This window comes from Talpa europaea, assembly GCF_964194135.1.
Source record: "Talpa europaea genome assembly, chromosome: 5".
In the NCBI taxonomy this organism is placed as follows: Eukaryota; Metazoa; Chordata; class Mammalia; order Eulipotyphla; family Talpidae; genus Talpa; species Talpa europaea.
This window is the reverse complement of record NC_140071.1, coordinates 118693060-118715182: the sequence shown is the minus strand read 5'-3', so window position 1 is coordinate 118715182 and position 22123 is coordinate 118693060. Positions and strand designations below refer to the sequence as shown.

Below are 22123 nucleotides of genomic sequence, written 5' to 3'. Positions count from 1 at the left end.
GCTTAGAACTATGTTACAGTGACAGGAATAGTGGAACCTGCAGAAGAAGGTGTCTGAAGGTACAGTAGAATGAAGCAGAAAGAAAAGACATTTGGAGATGGGCTTGGCTACCACCTCTCAGTTGTAACAACTACACCACATGTCAGATGTTCACCATGAGTAGGTAGCTAAGAAATCTGAGCCTCAGTTCTCTTGGCAGTAAAATGAAAGTGATGCTTGTTCTCTTCATAGAGCTAGTAGGCGGAATAAATGAAATGATATATGAGACTTAGCATAGTACCTAGAACTTGCTTTACATCCAGCAAATATTTCTCCCCATCCTGCAGCAGTGGTAGCTGTTGGCAGTAGCGGTAGCTGTTGCGGATGCTGTTTTTGGCTAAGAAGAAGACTGACCATAACAAAACATAACAAGAATAAATTTAACTGCTTTTGCTTGAAGGGTAAATATTAACATTGATCTAAGTCAGTGAATGTCAACTGAGGCAATTTTGACCCTGGAGGACATGTGGCAATATCTGTGGACATTTTCGGTTGCCAGATTGGGCCAGGAACCCAAGAACAGAGTAACACTGGCATTTATTGAGTAGACACCAGGATGCTGTTAAATATCCTACACAGGTTTACCCTATAAACAGAATTATTGGACCCAAAAATTTTAAAAGTACTGAGTCACTCTGACATAAATTAGAATGTTAATACACTTACCTTATTTCTTCAGTGACTATCAATTATACATTGCAGGTTACATGCTTTCCATTCTTTAGCCATTTTTGAAATATGCAATAATAACACTCTGAATACAAAATATTTCTTTAATAAAATATCCATGCTATTAATTACGTTGTGAATTGTGAAAACATCAGTAAAACAAGAGTCTCTGTGGTTCATTAACTAAGCAGCTGTGATTCCAGAGAATATTCACAAGTCTGTCTTCTTAATAAAAAGTAGCCTAATTCTTCTATTAGTTTAAGCCAGAAGTTCTTGACAATAGCCCACAAGAGACAATGAACTTCATCTTTAAAAAGGCAAGTCCAGAACTATAAAGACAAATGGAGGGCAGAAAGTTTGAAGGGAAATAAAGGTAATAAGTATAGTGTGAGATTATTGTTTATGTGAATCAATAATGATGAAGAAATAAAAGCTTTTTGAATCCCATGGAGCTATGAATCAAAGGAAACTGCTTAAAACATAACAAGAAGAGGGCGGTAATCAGCAGATCCTTTTTCCTTCTATATATTTTGAAGTTTAATCCTGAAGAGAAATTAAATTTATTCCACAGGTCTTTAATAAGACTTCTGAACAATCCCTTTGACGTGATCTAGTAAAAAACAAAACTTATTCAGAGGAAGCTTATAATATATAATAAAGGTAAAAGTGAAAAAGGTTTCTGTAGACTTTATCTTACATGTTCTATCTTTAAGCCAGACAAATGGGTTTCTAATTCAATTTTATACTATGAGTGCCATCTCCTCTTCAGGGAGAGAAACAATGTCCACCAATATGGGTTGACCAATATTTTCTGAGGACAAATATATGGCCTTATGGAGACTCTCCTGTGTCTGCCACTCGCTGGCTGCCCTCAACATTTCCTCAAGTCATACACCAATCTGGTCATTTACCTATACTTGCCTCTTTATGTAGTCACAACACCTAGAAACGTGTCTATCTGTCCTCACTCCCAGTCCAACACTCTAAGCGTTCTTTCGTTAAATGGCCTTGCTTTCCCAGATAGTTCAGTAGGCCTCCACATACACAAAACGTAAACAGCGATTTTCTCTTCCCTGTCAATCAATGCCACCTTTATGCTTACAGGCAAAAAGAGTACAGAATAATAGGAAATTTAGAATAGCATAGCTGATTGCAAAAGCGAAAGACTCTCAAATATTGTTTTGTGAAATAAAAGTTAACAGCAACGCTGTTACCGAAAGTTGTATGAGATTTTTTTCACTACAAATTAGGTTTGTCCACCAAAAATAAGTTTAGTAATAGCTTTCAGACTTGATAAATTAAATGCACGATTACATGATTTAAATGTAAAAACTTACAGTCCAAGAGCTCTAATGCAAACAGAGATTACAGTCAACAATCCCATATTACAAACTCAAAGTTGCTAAACAACTGGATCTTAGGTATTCTTACCACAAAAAAAATGATGATATTTTTGTGACAGAGGTATTAGCTAGTATTACAGTGGTAATCATATTGCAACATATAAATACATCAAATAAATACATTCTCTATCATAAACTACCATGGTGTTATGTTGATTATACCTCAAAAAAAAAAAAGAAAAGAAAAGAAAAGAAAAGAAAAGAAAAGAAAAGAAAAGAAAAGAAAAGAAAAGAAAAGAAAAGAAAAGAAAAGAAAAGAAAAGAAAAGAAAAGAAAAGAAAAGAAAAGAAAAGAGGTGGGCTAGAGTTAGGAGCTTAATCATCCCAGTTCTAATAAAACATGTTGTGCTTAAAAATGTCTATTTGAAACACTGTAAGGGCTCAATAAATATGTATTAATAAGTAAATACAGAGATAGATATCTCAGGAGATAAAATATGGACATGATATATAGTTCTGCTAATTCAATCATATACAATACCCATAGAATTTGTTATAATAATATTATTTAAAAAATACACTGTTACATGGTTCCCATTGACTAAGTTGTGTTAAAAAAAAAATTCATAGGGCCTCCCTGGTGGCGCAGTGGTTGAGCGCTGGGTTGCCAAGCTGCCCGCAGCTTCTGCAGCGCTGGTTCAATCCGCAGCTGCTCCCTGGCCACTGGAGGAGGGTCCCACATGGCGCGCAGACCTCTCCTGCCGCCCGCTGCTCCCCTCAGCAGTTTATTTCGGTCCTTCTGCCTGCTCTGCTCCCCGCTCTGGCTCTGGTAAATTCTCTCACCCTCCCGCGCTTCTGACTGTACCCATTGCTTGTATAAATAAATAAATAAATCTTAAAAAAAATTCATAGAATGAACTCCCAACCCTAGTGTTCTGAAGCGTGACTGTGTATTTGGAAACAGGGCCTTAAAAGAGGTCATTAAAATTTATAAAAATAATTAACATTCTTCTACACTAGAAATAAATAGAGAAAACCTGCAAAGTAGGAAACAACAAAGAATATAAAATAAGTTAATAAAAATGATATGATATGACCAAAACTTAACAAATGAAACAAACAGAGAAATTCAGGGACTGTCCAAACACAAAAGATAATTTAATTCCAGGTAGATTCAAAAATAGGTTAGATTACTCTATAAGTAAGTTAATATCGCAAATAAAGGTGATAAATGTGGTATATAAAAAAATAATAAAACTGCATTCCTACCTTTGAGTACCACATACAAAACCACTCTAGTGGTTAAAAGAGCTTATTATGAAGAGAAAAGCTATGAACTTAATAAAGAAACATTTTGTACAATGCCTCACTTGTCATTTTTGACATTCTGTGACAGTAGTGGAGACCTAATTGTTACTTTGAACAGTAAAATAGGCCTAAGGAATTGGGCTGGTTGATAATGGAATCACAAGTCAGAGATACCAGGGCAAATGAAACATAATGGAAATTAATTTTTACAAACATGATGAAAAGAAGCTCATCCTATCATAGTTAAAATATCAATATGAAAGCTGACAAAAACATCAAATACTTTTTATTTTACATATAAGCAAAACCTATTTAAATTGAAATAGAGAATTTTCTAATGTTTGTGCAGCACAAAACAAGACCTTCACACATATACTACTATCAATAAAGTTTCACTTGTGGTAAGAGTGTTGATCTCTATTGATAATATTTGATTTTGACCACGAAATGCCCTCAGGGAAAAGAGCAGTGTCCAGGGAAACCACCTACGTGCCAGGTCCTATTTTGGATGGGAGAATTATTAGCTGGCAAACTCACTTATACTCTCTGGGTTTCAGTTTCATTCATTTATGAATGAGGAAACTAATCAAAATATTGATTAGTGTTATCAATAATATTTTAGTTTATAGACCCTGAAGATAATCTTATGAATACTAGGGATCTTCTTTTTTCACATGCTCAGAAAATTATAAATCAAATATCAGAATTCAAAAGGGTCCCTCCCTGTACATCATATAAATATTGCTAACCAAGCAAATTCCTACAATTCATTTCAACTCTAAAAGAAAAACAAGTAGAGGACTGTATCAATGAAAGTATTAGATTTCCAGTTATGACTCAGAATACATAAAATGGCCATTTACTGAAAGACACAACACTGAAATAGAAATAGGTTTTGACAGAAGTGGGAAAGAAGATGGGAGGTTACATTAATTTTGAATTTATTAACTTGAATATAATAAATTGAAAATGCAACTCACATATTCATGTGGAAATTTCAAATAGGAACTGGGTTATCAGGAGGTATGGTACTCAAAGCAGAACTCTAGGCTATGGACATAAATTTTTAAGAAATGGTGTGTGTGTGTGTGTATCGGCATTGTGGTGATTAAATTTCTGAATGGCATGGGGATGGTGAAAAGAGAGAATTCATTCTAATATTTAAATGCTATGTAAAGAGTAACAAATATATAATCAAAACAAAAAGAAAAACCAACAGGACAAACATACTGTTGTCATTCAATAAATAAGTGCTTTTCCTTCCAGCATTTTTAATGCATGAACAGTAACTTACATCATTATTAATATAATTAACAGCATTATACTCATACAGATTTCTGGCATGGTTTTTGCTTAATATTTTTATCAAGGCCATAATTTTTCTCAGAACCTACTAGTTTATAATTAGACAGGTTTTTAAATATCAATATGGAAAGTTGCTTAAAGAAGCACCACACCCCAGAGATTCTAATTCAGTAGGGGACAAATACTCAATTATAACCATAATCCAAGGGGATACTCTACAAGTTCTTAAAACTATGAAAACTTTATTGAATTTTTTACACACGCTGGAAGAAACTACTAGTTGCATTAACTACACTTTCATCAGCATCCTTAGCTAGCTTGGCTCCCTTTTACATAGCACCAACACTAAGAATCCTGGATGAATCCTATAGTCTACTCTCTCTATTTTTACTAGACACTATCTCACAATCATTAAATTTGCTATCACTATAAATTTGTAAATTCTTTAATTATCTCTAAAATTACTAACGAGCTCCTAATTAGTAAATCTAATTTATGTTTGAAGTCTTAATCTATGGCCAAATCTCTGCAGCATTTACACTGCAGTGCTTAAAACGCACCTCTTCGTGCTTAAAATTAGCTTTCACATAGATTCCACAGACACTTCTTTTTGATACTCCAGTGTCTGATTCGCTGTTATCAATACAATTCCCATCTAACTACTCTTTTAAGTCTTAGCATAGACAATTCTCTTCCTCTTCAAACTCACTTACCATTCTTGTATTCTCCAATACCAGCGTTTAGATTTCTCCACCTGAAAATTATATATAATCCTGATATTTAACAGCGCTAAACTGACCTATTGTTTTCTCCTTAGAAAAGAGGGCAGGGCAGGTCCAGTATATTCTATAAGGTCATCACCAATTCTGGTCATACTGTATTATAAATCCTTCTCCCTCTCTCCTATATCCAATAGGTCACAAAGTTTGAACTCAGACACAGGATCAGATCATTATATCAGTCTCCCATGAAAAGAGATTAGAGCGTAGAGTGTCATTAATAATTTAAAAGAAAAAAGGCTCAGATTAAACAAAGAATGTTCCATGACATCCCACATAACATCCCAGTTCCTTCTTCCTTATGGATGAAGGTAGGAATATGGATGAAGGTTTCAAGTAAAGTTTTCTGGCGTTCTTCAAACAGAGCAAGGCATGCAAGTGATAAAATTTCAACATTGCATGAACCCAGAGAAATGAATAGTTTGAGTGATATCCTACAGGGAAGTATTATGCCTTATAGATTTACTTATTTTACTGTAAATCATTCTTTACCTAAGGCCATCTGTCAAAGACCTTTACTAGATAAGGTCTTTTCTTCCTAGAAATGTCATCTATTACCTGGATAGTCAAACGACAAAATTAGATCAGATCACCTGTCTTATTTTTATTTCCTAATTATGGAACTCAGTGAATCTGAGACCAACAGCCTGATGCTTTAACTATTTGCTCCCAAATTCAATTGATTACACCACATGCATGGCACTAGGATTCATTCCTTACTCCCTATTTCAACTAAAGCAGATTGGTTCATCAATAGCCCAAACCTTTCTAGTAACTACCAGCTACCCAAATAACTTGTTTCCCCAAAACCCATGTTTAACTCTACCACCAGAGTTGTTTTCAAAAATGCACATTTGATCATATAACTTTCTAGTTTAAAATTATTTGCCTGATATACTGCATCAACTTTCCTCTCTTTGCATTTCCAGATTTTACCACTAACATATCCCTGATCATACTCCCAGCCAAATCAAACAATAATCTAAGATACCATCAGCAAAGTTCCTAAGCGTTCACATAGATGTGAACAGTTCTGTCAAAAATTTCTAATGTTACCATTTCTCTGATATATTACTAGCAGACCAACAATTTTAAATCAAGAATAACACCATTATGACTCAAAATGGATAAAAGAACTGGAGTAAGACCTGAAACCATAAAATATATAGAAGAAATATAGGTAAAACACTATAAGACATACATCACAATAACATCTTTAAAGACTCATCACCCAAAGCAAAGAAAGTCAAAGAAAAGAGAAACACCCGGGATTACATCAAACTGAAAAGCTTCTGTACAGCAAAAGATATATTAACCAAAACAGAGAGACACCCCACAGATTGGGAAAAAATCTTTGCACTCCAGTCAACTGATAAAGGACTGATCACAGAGATATACTAAGAACTTCACACAACTCAATAACAAAAACAAAATAAACAATCCAGTCAAGAAATGGGCAGAAGAACTTAAAAGACATTTCTCCAAAGAGGAAATGCAAATGGCAAACAGGCATACGAAAAAATGTTCAACATCCCTTATAATCAGGGAAATGCAAATTAAAACCACACTGAGATACCACCTTACACCAGTAAGAATGGCACATATCAAAAAAACAAGCAACAACAAATGTTGGCGAGGATGTGGTAAATACACAATGGGATATTATTTGGCAATCAAAAAAAGATAAACTTATGTCATTCACAGCAATGTGGATGGAGCTAGAAGGTATTGTGCTCAGTGAAATAAGCTAAAAGAAAAAAAGAAAAATATCGGACAGTTTCACTTGTAGCAGGAATATAGGGGAACCAAATAAAACATCAGTGTAAAAAAAAAAATAACAGTACTAAACACAAGAAAGCAAAAAGGGACAATTATAAACCAGAGACATCCTGCAGGGGAGGAGGAGGGAGAGGGATGAGAGGGAGGGAGGGAGGAGCCCAGGGGACTGAGGTGATGGTGCATGGATGCATTGGTGAAGGAAACTCTATGGGGATTACACCTGAGGGGGCGGGGGAAAGCAAATATTGTTTAAAAATTAACAATGATGCAAAAAAAATAAAAAAATAATGTATATAAAAGAATAAATTGGTCCTGCAAAACAAAAATAAATAAATAAATCTTTTTTTTTTTTTTAAAGAATAACACTATTAACAAAAGTAACACCATTAATGATAAGGGTTAGATATGAACATTTCCCTGGTTTACTTAAGAGCCCTTCTCCTTAAACCCAGTCATGTTAGGTCTCTAATTACCCATCACACAGCTTCCCTAATTAAATCAATAAATATTTTCTAAGTGACAGTATGGTGCCAGAAGCAATGTGCAGTTTAACTGAGTAAGGCACAGAGAGTCAATCTAATAAAAAAGAAAATATCATTCTAATTAAAGAAATCACCAGTTTTAATTTCATTTTAAAATTTACCTGCTGCACATCTCCCTTTACTATTATACTTCAATCAGAAGTAGAAGAGTGTTAAAAACAGTGTGAAACCACTCCACAAGGAAGAGAGAGCATGTCAAATGTGAAATTATCCTTTTAACTTGATTGACTAAAACATTCACATGGGGTCTAACAGTAAATTTCTCGGAGGAGTTAAAGTCACCTAGCAACTGGCATCATTCGCGAACTTTTGTAGAATTATTAATTTTAGCAATGAACCTTTATGTTCATTTTCCTACATCTGTCTAACATATACTTCACTGACTTAAATTCACATCCCAACGCCAGGCAAATATTCTTCACCTAACAAGTTCCTCCAGCTGAGGGTTGACACTCAGCCTGTATCCTACCTGTTATAGAGAATGACATAGTGCCTTAACCAGCTTTTTTCTTATGTTTTATCTTAAAACAATTTATATATTGTACTATTAGTTCAATTAACATAACACATACAAAAGGACCATAAATGTCTAACAAGTATCATCTCATCTATGCTGAAATCATTCTTCACATGAGAAGTGGGGAAATAATAGCAAAGTATTTAAATGAATTTCATGAAATCTACTATCAAGTGACAGAAGCAAAAGGTAAGTCATAATCTGATTTTTCTAATCTTTCCAGAATCCATCTATACTTTAGCATTACCACACCTACAGTTATCTTACAATTTAGCACATATTTCTTTATCTGGGGCTATAACATGCTCATTTTGAAATTATATATTTCCTCAATTTACATATCACTTAGGTATCTTTTGTTATCCAAGGATTAATCCTATACTTTTCCCCCATTGATAAGGTACCCAAAATATGGTGAGATTAAAATTATTAGCCTCATTTCTATTATATACACATAATACACAAAGGAACTCCCATAAAGGGAGTTACACAGTGATATCAGAAATAAGATGTGCTTAAATATGAACGTAGTTGAGGGTAATTTCAGCGAAAATTACCATTTTTTCATATTTCCTTCACAAATTTCACAAGGCCCACTGTGTGTGTGACACAGTGCATGGTCCTGATGTGAACTAGCATGAAGAGGCTAAGCAGCGGGCAACTAAACTTCTTGCTTCCACTGACACAAGCTTCTGGCTGTGATCCATGTTGAACCAATCAGTACAATCAATTGCACCGATATGTGTTGCACCAATCCCACACACTCATGTAGAATCCAGGGGCCTCAAGGTGCAGGGCCTCATGGTGTGCAGAGAAAGTTGCCTGAAGTTGTGCTGGCAAATTCTTTATGCTGCATTCCCTGATGGTGGCAAAGGCAGCAGCATCTTCAGTACTAGTTCTCCTCTGTTGTTTGGAGTCTTTCCTTTGAGCTTAGTCTAGAGTCTGTTTCTTCAACCCTTCCCACAATTCTATGAAATATGTATATCCTTAATAAATCCTTGTCAGCATAAACTAACTAGTTTTCATTTGGTTTTATTGAGCTAAGAAATGACTTACAGTAGAAAATATGGTTATGAATTATAGTAGAGAATACAGTTCATTATTGCAAAAACAAAATATGAAATATGGTTTAATATAGCAAGGTGGCAGTCAGGTGGTTGTCCACAAGGTCCACAAGAGAGAGATTACAGTTGAGAAAGCTGGCAGCATTTATCATATGATGGTGATCAGTTAGTCAAATTGTGATCTGTTTTACTTAGAAGGTAGACGCATGCCAACTAAAGCTATCACACAAGATAAAGAACTCAGAAAGATCAGAATATTGGTGTGTAGTGTTTACTTCTTGCTTCTTTCAGCAAAGTCTTGTAGAAAAGACCCACCTTGCAAACCATCCAGAAGAGACAGAAAAGAACACAGATCTTCTAAAGAAGCTATTTTCTCACTTTTACCTGAAGTATAAAAGAGAAGTCAAAAGATGGTCCTAAAATTTGGAAATTTGTGGCTTTGACAGATCTAGCTATTTCAACACCACACACTGAAGCGATTAAAAAATGTGGCTATATATTGGCAAGTAATCTATCAATAACTTAATGAATTATGCCAAAAATGCAGAACTGATCAAAGTTTGAATAATTTGAACATTCAAAATAATAAATATCACAAATGAAATGTTAACATAGATAAAGTATCCATGTATTTCACGAGTATACTTGAGAGAAAGAAAAAGGCAGGAATGGAAAGAGGAACAGAGAAAAGGAAGGGGAGAGGATGATGACAGTGATGATGATGACAGAGAGAGAGATTGAAAAAAGAGGTAGTAGCAGGGCCTCCCCTGGTGGCGCAGCAGTTGAGTGCTGGGTTGCGAAGCTGCCCGCAGCCTTTGCAGCACTGGTTCAATCCCAGGCCATTGGGCGAGGGTCCCACATGGTACGCAGACCTCTCCTGCCGCCCGCTGCTCCCCTCAGCAGTGTACTTCGGTCCTTCTGCCTGCTCAGCTCCCCGCTCTGGCTCTGGTGAATTCTCTCACCCTCTCGTGCTTCTGACTTTACCCAGTGCTTGTATAAATAAATAAATAAATCTTAAAAAAAAAAAGGCAGTAGCAGAAGAGGAGAGAGAGATAAGGATGATGAATATCACAATAGAGAAGGACAGAAAACACTGACATTTCAAAAATGTCACAACTCACTAATACCATTGAAAGTTATAGGAAATCAGCTTCTTACACTGAAAAATAGCTAGAAATAAGAATCAATTATGCATTTGTGCTTCCTTTCCTCTATGAACTCTACCTTAAGTAGATCTTAAGAGAACACTCTACAAAATTCCACCTATCACGTGAGGGGAAAAAAAATGACATAATTAGAAAATCACAATTTTACAACTTGCCCTGTGATCCACCCATGGTCATCATGATAATATTATAAGATAAACATTTGATGGGAACTTATAAGTAAGGGATCAGATGGGCACTGCTCACCTCCACCAATTGATGAACATTAAGAATGAGACAACCTGACACTTGTGGAATGATCGCATGTTAACTAATATATTAATGGAGTACACAGAGTGACCTATGAAAGAGTCTTGCACTAAAAAAAGAAAAAAAAAATGCATCAAGCTAAGTTAACAGTAACGTACAGAAAGTATAGGGACAAAGGAACCATTGAAATTATATCACAAGAAAGCAAATAGCCATATTCAGAATGTGCAGCATTAATCATATTCAAAGATCCTATCTCTTTGTTTTTAAAGATTATTAGTTATTTTTGCATAGAGGAACTGGAGTGTAAGCCAGAGGTGTGGGGCGGGGGTGAGAGGATTCATCAGAGACAGAGTGGGGAGCAGAGCAGGTGGATCTACTGAAATACACTACTGAGGGGAGCAGCGGGCAAGAAAGGAGAGGCCTGCTGGGCCACATGTGGGTTAGCTCCCTGGCCAGGGAGAAAACTCAGGCCATCACAGTGATAGCACTGAGAATTAACTGCTAGGCCAACAGGGAAGCTCCTCTAAGACCCTATTTCTATGAAATGACTGAGGCATTAAATGTAAAAGAAAGAGGAAGTAAAAAAGAAAAGAGAAGGAGTTATTCCACACTGACACAAGTTGTATAAAAACATATATTTCTGGGTTTATTTAAAAAACTATAAAACTAATCTTGGAATTATGATTATGGATCATATACTATAGATACACACATATAATATATATATATGTAAGGTAAGGTAAAATGTATCAGGCTTTTCTGCCCGCCCACCATTAGGACGAATGATAGATCCTCAAGGCCCTGAATGCATGCCTGATGACAGACACTTGGAGTAGGGTGTGGGCATGCGTAGGTAGGTACACCTGGACTGAGAGACTGGGCTTATAAGGGTGGCGCAGCAGAGTGCAATGTGGTGGTGTGGTGTCGAGGATTGAGGAGTGCAGCTTTGTGTACAGAGGACTGCGGTGGAGAGTGACAGAGCGCGACGGAGTATGGCCACTACGAACAGCGGAGAGCATGAAGGCAACATGGCTGCTAGAACCGTTAATGAACTTACCCGGTATGGGTTGGTTGCGTTACTATATATATATATATATATATATATATGTGTGTGTGTGTGTGTGTGTGTGTGTGTGTGTGTTATATACTATATGTTATAGTATATATAATATATGTATTATATATACTATATATATACACTATATATAGTATACATATTATATATACTATATATATGTGTGTGTGAGTGTGTATATATATGTGTGTGTGTGTGTGTGTGTATATATCCGAAACATATTTGTCTTGTTAGAGTTGATAATAGTAGTTATGAAAGAAAAAATCCATTTTTTGTTTTAGATACTAAAGTATGTAGGAGTGAAATAACATATTTTGGGTTTGTTTTAAAATATTTAAACAAAAATATATCAGAAAGGTGAAGTGCTATTTTGATTATTGCTGTGTCTAGGAGATGAATATATTGGAGTATTTTTTAACAATTCTGTATTTTTTCAATGTGTTTACATTTTCATAATAGAAAAATGTGAAGTTTAATAAAACAACAGCAAGAACAAAATTTAGCTACCAAATGCAACCTCAGCAGGAGGGAGGACTCTTTCATACAAGGTGACTGCACTGCTTACAAAGTTGGCACCATCCTCCTCAACCATTAATTTAAGAGAGGAGAAAATGAGGGTGTCACAGGGGTCACAAAATAGTCTTCAAATCTAAAAACCACATCATATAAGCTTTTGGTTGTTCTTAATTCATTCAAGAAACTGTAACTACAATTTTGAAGAAATCTTGTGCCAAAGAAACTATAAGACTGGCCATCAATAAGCAACTGGAAGCACCCTGAACCTCCAAAGTAAGCAAAGGAGGAAAAGAGCATGAAATCTCTGCAGATGCAAGCATCCCTGACCCAAACCTGCCTCAGCTGTGGCCACAGAGAACAATTAATTCAAAAATCTCTCTTACAAGAAAAAGAAAGGCACCAAAGAGGCACTTGCCAATGAGCAAGGGAGCTGCACTCTAAGGAAGAACCAGGTTCTGCCAGATAGGTTTAACAACAAATTTATTCTACTGCCAGTAAAGAGGGGCTTTGCTATGTTGCACAGCAGAATTTGCTCTACAAAAACGCTCTTGTGTTTTTCCCATTCTTGGAACAGAAGTTTTCACTGACACCATCCTGCAGCTATTTGATATTGTTTATCGAATGCCTTGAGGGCAAATTGAATATATTAACACATCAATTCACAGGTAACCATTCCATAAACAATCACTTTCAAACCTCATACAATGTACCATCCAATACCCAAAGATGGATGCAGGGCTGATGTGACATGGGTTTCCCCTTTGTGAAGAAATCTAGTACATATTCATTTACATGAAGGGAAATTTCATCATTTATGTAAGGTCATGCTATTACTGTGACTGGAATTTTATTTTATTTTATTTTAAGATTTATTTATTTATACAAGCACTGGGTACAGTCAGAAGCGCGGGAGGGTGAGAGAATTCACCAGAGCCAGAGCAGAGAGTAGAACAGGCAGACTGATGAAATACACTGCTGAGGGGAGCATCAGTTGCGGCAGGAGAGGTCTGCGTGCCATGTGGGACCCTCGCGGTGGCCAGGGATCGAACCGGCACTGCAGAGGCTGTGGGCAGCTTCACAGCCCAGCGTTCCACCGCTGCGCCACCAAGGAAGGCCCTGTGACTGGAATTTTAATAGGGAAATAAAGTGACCAAAGTGAGAGACTGTAGCGGCTCCTCAACCAGCTCACTCCAAAGCTTCCCAATACCCTTCCGACCTACAGAAACTGGAGAGCTAAAATACTACATTTTCATCATTAGTAAGAATGAAATATCACTTTTCATTTATGTTTGCAACAATCAGAAACTGAATTTTGCCAAATGTTGGCAAGGAAGTGGAGATAATGAAATGCTCATGGACTACCCTCGGAAGTGAAGACTGCCGCACTAACTTGGAGAGTAAGCTGCCAATACTTAATCAAATCAAGTATTTGCAATCTCTATGTCCTCGTAATTCTCTTCCTAGATACATATTTCAAGGAACTGTCACACAGGCTCATGGTGAAGTTGGCCCTGATCAGGGTAAAGTGAATTTAAATATATGTCAGTGGGAGAGAAATAAATTAGGTAAAATATATACTAGGAAGCGATTTGCTGCAATTAGAAACAAACAATTATCTTAGAAGGGCACATGAAAAATGACTATATAAATTACAACAATAATTTATCATCACCATACATACCTCCTTCCTCCCACTCTCACTAAATGTTGCCATTGTAGTAACATTTTTTTTTTATCCAAACCAGAATACACTTTAGGATTCCATACATGAATCCTTATCCTCCACAAGCAAAGAGACATCCTAGCTGCAGCCTTCACCAGCTAAGCAAAGAGGTGAAAATATCAGAGAATTACTTCTGAATGGTTGCTAGCATCTGCCTTAGATCACTCAGCTTCCTTCAATTACCTGGACTTTTAGCAACTAGAAAATTAGATTCAAAATGTGTGGAGTAGTTTCAATAGGAGCTGATTGTATTGAAAGATAACATAATGTTCCTAAAATTGTGGAAATATGTACTTGACTCTAAAAAATCTAGCTTAAAATGTTTGGCCAAATGCCCAAGCTCTGAGCAATGTTTGAGCTCACCTGTTCCTAAGACAATTTGTTCTTTTGTATAAAATGGCTAGAAGTCAAAGCTAAAAGCTTCATCAGAAATATAAATATGAAAAATGATTAAGAGGTACTTTGCCTAAATAGATCTCATAGTTTGAGTCAACAACCAATGAATATCAATATCATTAATTTTATCAAAATTGACCAGTGACCAGCACTAGACCTAAAAGAGTGGATATTATTTCCCTATGAAATAAAGAATTGCTAAAGTAAATTTATTTTAATAATGGGTTACAATGGATTTTATACTTAGTAGGTCAATATTTTTTTTTAACTTCATTGAAGATATAATGGAAACTTTTCAGAGCAAATCTGAATAGGCATTGCTATAAATATTCTCTAGAAAGCAAGAGGAAGTTTGTTACTTAGAATTAATTATGTATAGAAATAGGATTAGTCATGTATTTTGAGGCCCCTGGGTTAACAAATAACAATAACTAATACATACTGAACATTTAATCTGTGCCTGTCTGATACTCTTCTAAATGTTTTATATGGGTTTCTTCATGTAATTCTCACAACAAACCTAGGATATAAGTATTATTGCTTCCTCCTAATTCCCTTCAAGAGAAAGATAAAATTATTTTCCTAAGATTACAAAGTTAGAGCAGAATTTGTCAATCAATCGGAATAAAAAGTACTAAATCATTCACAGTGTTCAGGGTTTTTACTTCTTAAGAATGGAGGCCAAGACATTCTAGTACTCTCTTCCTAAATACAGCACTAATCTCCCTATACTGGAAACTAGATAATATGTCTAATTATACAAAATTATGAGAAAGAACAATACATTGTGAATTCCATTATTATTACTGGTGAAAAGAAAAGGAAGTAACACAGCCAAATGGTTAGATCACTAACTATTCTGGGACCTGAAGTCAACCCTATAGATATCTTTATTAGATCTTTTTTTTTTTTTTAAAGATTTATTTGTTTATTTATTTATACAAGCACTGGGTACAGTCAGAAGCACGAAGCACGGGAGGGTGAGAGAATTCACCAGAGCGGGGAGCAGAGCAGGCAGACTGAAGTACACTGCTGAGGGGAGCAGTGGGTGGCAGGAGAGGTCCGCGCGCCATGTGGGACCCTCCTCCGGTGGCCGCGGAGCAGCCGGGGATCGAACTGGAGCTGCAGAGGCTGCAGGCAGCTTCGCAACCCAGCACTCAACCGCTACGCCACTGGGGAGGCCCGCTTTTTATTAGATCTTTTATTATATTAAACTCATTCCCCCCCCCCAGTATAAGCAGGACTTAATAGGAGAATGGTTATAATATGGAAGATTATCATTCTAAGTTTAATTGTTGAAGAAGCATTGAAGTCAATTGATCTGGTGAATAAACACTGAACTAGTGAGCATTCTATTAGATATCATGAAGCTTTGCTAATGCCAGAAAAGTTTATTTCTTTCTTTTTAAAAAAAAGATTTATTTATTTATGCATACAAGGACTGGGGTACAGGCCACAGATGTGGGGGCTGAGAGGATTTACCAGAGACAGAGTGGGGAACAGAAGATTCAGGCTGACTGAAATACACTGCTGAGGGGAGCAGCAAATGAGACAGGAGAGGTCTTCTGTGCCATGTGGGTTGCTCCCTGTCAGGCCAGGGATCAAACTCGTGCTGCAGAGGCTGTGGATAGCTTTCTAGTGCTGTGCTTAACCCCTCACGCCACTGGGAAAGCCCAAAGTTTATTTATTTCTGGTTAACTACCTTCATACAAGGCCAGTAATATAAGTACAATTATTGTAATATTGATCATAAAATAGCAATCCTGCTAGGTGTGTGTTAAGGTACCTTTTAAAAATGAAGAACAAAGATATAAATACAGACTAAATTGGATACTCACCTTTGTAATTACCTACCACTATAGCCAGGTACTTCCTGAACGTATGCTACATAACAGGACCTGACCATATCTGGTGGCAGTAGCCACTGCATATTCTAAAACATTTTAAAAGGTAAGTACTCAACAATGTAATTGCTGGTAGACTGCACCACTGGACATTTTCCCAACATCTTTCTCACACACACACACACACACACACACACACACACAGAGGCCAGTTAGTTTTTTATCCCTTATACCTTCTATCTTATCTCCCCAGCCACTGAAATATAAATAGTGTGTCTTTGGGCATGCAAAATTGTGTATGTTTACAACCCTTGCAATTCCATTTATATTTTATTCTGTTCCATATATGAGCTAACATTTAACTTATTTTCATTTTTTACAGATGTCTTTGTAACAACTTCTCTGCGTCTTGCTAATACACTAAATAAACCCTCTTATAATTTGCAATTACATAAAGCCTATTGTGATCACCTCAAATAATAAAGCCCAAGCTATCGCCCGGTAACTACTCAATAAGTACAATTTAAATTAAGTGAAATTAAATCTCAATTCAATAACTACTTTATTGGAATTTCTCAAAAGTCTGGCTCACCCATTCATTAATTTTTAATTTCATTCCAAAACCAGTATTTACCATAGTCCATTACCATTATCACAGTCCATAGTCCATTAGATGCAAGATCACCCCATTTGTTTCCCCCATAACCCCATAACCACCCCCCCCCCCCGCCAGTCTACAGTTAGATATTTCTGGCTTGTTTTGGTTTAGTCGTGTCTATCCTTTTGTTTCCTTATATTCCACATATAAATTACTGTGATAAAGATTTATGGGTGCTTTGGTGGTAGGTGTGGTGTGGTAACATATATGTGAAAAGATGTCAACCTATACCTCTATATCATAAATAATGTTGTAAAGCAATGTTAACTCAATAAATAATAATACAACTAAAAAAAAAACACGTGTATTTATTGAGTTGTTAATGTGTTACTAGTCATTGCACTGAGGACTAGTCACATTTCCAGTGAAAATCAGCTGCAATAATCTCTTTCCCCGGAGTGAATTACCAAAATAAATAAATAAAGAAATACAATTAAAGTTGATCTGTTTCTATCATAGGCTACCAATGCTACTCTAACAATACCGACAAGTTCTAAAGATTCTTGGCCCAAAAGAAAACCTTCTGCCAAATGATGTTCCTGCTGCCAGCCCAGCTATCTTGTCGTTTGTCCAAGTCGCTGTGTAGTTGTGATCCACTTCACTTTACACACGTCGCTGAGCATGGTTCTTGCCCCTGCCTCCACAGGGGCATTTGGTGGAGTTCTCGCATTTGACTCACAGAGCCCCCTCCCGAGGCTCACAACAAAATGCATCTCTCCGAATTCTTTCCAAACTCCCTCCTTCATCGTTTATTTAAAAAAAATCATGCTTCTATTGCCCTAACTCAATCTCACTTTCGCACTTCAGATACCCAGAAAGGAATCACACACACACACACACACACACACACACACACCTTTGTCCTTCCTGAATCTGCAGCCCTGGAAGACACTCAGTACTCAGATACCCAAACTCCCTAGATCCCTCCAACCTCCCCCTTCCAAAAAACCTAGCAGTTGCAGGTGACACCTGGTGCTGGGTAAACCTGACATTTCCACAGGTCGGTGGAGAAGTCTTAACCCACCAGCCTCTCTCACGCACTGATCCCCTGAGAGGTCCAAGCCTCCTAAGCCCCACTGGCCACCTCTCCCACACCCCCCTTCTGAAACCACCGCTAATCAGGAGGACTTGCGCTAGACCAGAACCCACAGGAGGTGATCCTGGTCGTGTGCAGAGATGCCTTGATGTCCACCTGAGCTCGACAAGAACCTTTTGACCCACGGGTTCCGTGGAAGCAAAGCGAAGGAGGACCTAGGCGCCCAGCCTGTGCTCCACAGTCCTCCCAGCCCTTGCCAGAAGGGAGCGCGGAGCCTCCAGGAAACTGGAGGCGCGAGAGGACACGATCAATAAAGTTGAGAAAGAGGACCGCGTGGGAACCGAGGGCTCCTGAGATGAAAGAAAGAGAAACGGTCGAGTGCACGCGGCAAAAGTGTAAATCGCATCTGCTGCGTAACAGAGGCGCGCAGGAAGCGCTTCTCGCACCGCCGAGTTATTCTGCTCCCGCCCGGGACACCCGTCCCGTCTGGGTTCCTGCGGGAATCGAACCTGCAGCAGGTCGGCTGAGGGGCGGGGAGCGCGAGGGAAAACCGAGGCTGGGGTGGGGGGACTTACGGAAGAAGATATACTCGGTGTAGCTGCTCCAGATCTTGTCGTCACGGTACTGGTTGACGAAGGCGGCGGTACCCGAGGAGTTACACGCCACCATGTGGAAGCCGGCCTCAGACAGGCGGTCGAACGCCTGCTCCAGGTAAGTGAACTTGAGGTAGAAGCGCGACGTGTACTTCTCGGGCGGCCTGTCGGGGTCGCGGCTCTCATTGAGCGTGTCCCCGAAGACCTCCTTGGCCAGCGCGATGCGCCCGCACACCATGATGCGCGCCACCCGCCGGAACTTGGCGTCCGCCTGGTTGTCGCGCACGGTGGTGTAGGAGCCGCGGTAGCCCAGCGTGAGGAAGCCCGAGCGCTTGTCCGGAGCGCTGCTGCCCCCGACGCCTCCCGGAGCGCCCGGCCCCGAGGGCGCGGCGGCGGCCGCCGCCCCGCGCAACAGCAGCGCATCGCTGCTGCCCTGCGAGACGTTGTCCTCCAGGTCGCTCTGGCAGCCCTCGTCATTGAGCGAGTTCTGCTTGATGACCTTGGGCGACAGCAGCTTGACCAGGTCGGTGAGCTGGAAGTACTCGGCCTCGCGCAGGAGCCGCTCCTTCTCGGGGAAGTGCTCGGGCAGCGCGAGCTGCTTGTCCCGCAGATAATCCAGCACGTACCTGAAGAGGAAACCGTCGCGGTCGATAAAGAAGCGCGCCCGGCTGTCTCTGGGCAGCTCGCCCCGGCGTCGGGCGCCGCCCCGGGGGCTGGAGGGCGAGAACATGCTGGCCAGAGTGCTGTCCGGGACGCTGAGCAGTGTGGAGTGCTTGGTCACATAGACCTGGCCTCCAACGTTCAGCTCCACCACCTCGGGGAAGGGCGCGGGCGCGCAGGGCCCCGGGGCGGCGGCGGCCGACGCGCCGGGCGAGCTGGACGAAGAGACCATCTCGCTAATGGGCAGGATGGTGCCGCCGCCGCTGCCCGTGTCCTTCAAAGCCATGGTCCCCCCGCCACCGGCCGAGTGACCCGGGAGCGCAGCACTTTCTGGTTCCCGGAGCGCGCGCCCTGCGCCCTGCGCCCAGGCGACCCCCGGCCTGGACTTGCGCCCGCTGCGCCCTCGGGCCGGGTGAAGCGTTGCTCCGACCCGGGCGGTGGCACTCAGGGCTCCGGGCAGCGGCGCCAGCGGCGCCCGGGCTCCATCGGGGGAGCGCCGCGCGGGAGAGGAGCTGCTGGCGCGCGCCGCGGTGGCGGTGGACACGCTAAGAGGAGCCGCTGCGCCTTTGGGGCGAGCGCGGAGAAGTGTAAAGAGACTTGCGAGAGGCTCTCGGCTGCAGCTCGCGCTCCGCGGAGAGGGCGGGAGCAGGGATCCGAGCAAAGAAAACTCGCCGCCCCAGCAGATTGCCAGCGCGCGAGCCGGAGCGCGGACGTTGGCGCTCACTACTCCTCGCCGCCGGGGAGGCGGCGCTGACGTCAAGCCCGGGGCTGGGACCCGAGCCACAGCTGGCGTTTAAAGCGGTAGGCGCTGGACGCGCGCGGCCCCGCTCGGACGCTAGGGGGCGGGGCTGAGCCGGGCTGGGGCGGAGCGGCTGCTGCGCGGCCAGCTGGAGCGGGCAGGGGACCACCCAAACACACATGGGGTGCGGACTGCAATCCTGCTGCTTTCATTTTAGTCCCTCCTACCCACTTCTTTCTCTTTGTCTTCCTTTCTTAGCTCCCTACTGCACGTCGGTCCTGGAAGACTATTTTGGGGTTTGGGGTTTTTTGTTTGAGCATTAAGGGGGAGGGGTGATGGGGCAGGGAGGTTGGGATTATAACAGATGTCAGGTTCCTGATCTGAAATTACTGCTAATGTTGTGCGAGCAGGTGACTACATGGAAGCTCTCTGGTGATGAATCTCTTGTCGTGGTGTTACTATAGTTTGCTTTTTTTTATTTTATGTATTTTTATATCATTTTTCATTTTTGCACAATGTATGCATTTTCTTTTTTTAAACATATGGAAACTGACTTTATTTTTTTAAGATTTATTTATTTACACAAACAAGAGCTTGGGTACAGGCCAGAGATGCGGGGGGGGGGGGGTGAGAGGATTCACCAGAGACAGAGTGGGGAACAGAACAGGCAGAATGACTGAAATATAGTGCTGAGGAGCAGCAGGCGAGTCAGGAGAGGTCTCCTGCACCATGTGGGTTGCTCCCTGGCGGGCTGGGCATGGAACTTGTGCTGCAAAGGCTGCGGATTGCTTCATAGTGCGGTGCTTAAACCCTTGCGCCACCAGGGAGGCCCACAATGTATGCATTTTCATCTTGGTTATAGTCCCCATACAATTCCCACCCGCCCTTGTTTTGATCCTACTCCCTCTTCCCTCCTCCCCTGTAGTGTGTCTCTGGTTTATAGTTGCTTGTTGATTTTGATTTTTACTTTATTATAATTAGTCTTTTTCCTTGTCCCTTATTTAGGTTTTCTAAATTCCTGCTATGAGTGAGACCATCTGATATTTTTCTTTTTCTTTCTGGCTTATTTTGCTAAGCATGATCCAAAGGACACAGAAACATTAATTCAAAAGGGCACCTGCACCCCTATGTTTATAGCAGCACTAGTTACAAGAGCTAAGCTTTGGAAACAACTCAAAGGCCCAAAAATAGATGACTGGATCAAGAAGATGTGGTACATATACACCATGGAATATTACTCAGCAATCAAAAAAGATAAACTCATGCAATTTGTAGCAACATGGATAGAGCTGGAAGGGATCATGCTCAGCGAAATATTACTATAGTTTTTGAAGTGAAGGGTGAAATGTCCAAACCTCTCTTAAGATCAGATGTTTTGATTATGTATTTAACAGCATGTACTACATGTAGCCCACTAATTTTTAGAACTCTAAATTTGATTTCTGTTCACAAAACTAGTAAAGGATTGAATGTAACAGACTGCTTTCTTCTTTCATCTTTTCGGTATTTGATTCATAGTAGAAGCTTAATGAGTGTTTATGGAGAAAGGAGTGAGCCAAAGAGGAAACTTCCTTTTTCTTCTTCTTTCCTCATCCTGATCATTAATCTCTCCACTTCCCTTTCAATTCTATATGGTAAGAAAAATGGCTTATGTTTTATTAGACTTCTAACCCCAAGAGTGAAATCACAAATGAAAATTATATCAATTTAAACTCACCTTAATTTCCATTTGTACAAAACAGAGGTACAGTCCATAAGATCAGCATTATTTGGGATAAGGCACATTGATAGAAATGCAAATAAGAAATATCCTTTTTGCTGTGGATATACATCCTGGGGAATCCGCTTTTGTTGAGAAACATAAAGAAAAAAATTGATTTTTAAAGTAAAAAGGAGTATACTGGAGCACAAAGTACTTTGCTTTAAAATGATCATAATATGTTATATGGACTTTATTCATTAACATTTGATATTATATACACTTTTTAATGTTTTTGAAAAATTAAAAATGCTTACTTAGGATGTCATCTCTTTAACTCCACCAAAAAAAATTGGATTTGAAATATAGTTCTAACCTCAAGTTTTTATAAATAACACATTATTCTTTGGAACATTACAACT

At 39.7% G+C, this 22123-nt stretch overlaps 1 protein-coding gene across 1 annotated transcript in view; it reads right to left on the bottom strand.

The window, feature by feature from the left end:
- Positions 1-19696, bottom strand: part of KCTD8 (potassium channel tetramerization domain containing 8) — a gene marked incomplete at its 3' end in the record, with an annotated part of 167564 nt that extends 147868 nt beyond the window's left edge. Inside the window, exon 1 of the mRNA XM_084234296.1 lies at positions 18586-19696. Within this exon, the coding sequence (XP_084090422.1) occupies positions 18586-19549 (964 nt within the window). The 5' untranslated portion in view covers positions 19550-19696. The remainder of the gene's footprint in view (positions 1-18585) is intronic.
- Between the last annotated feature and the right edge of the window lie 2427 nt (positions 19697-22123).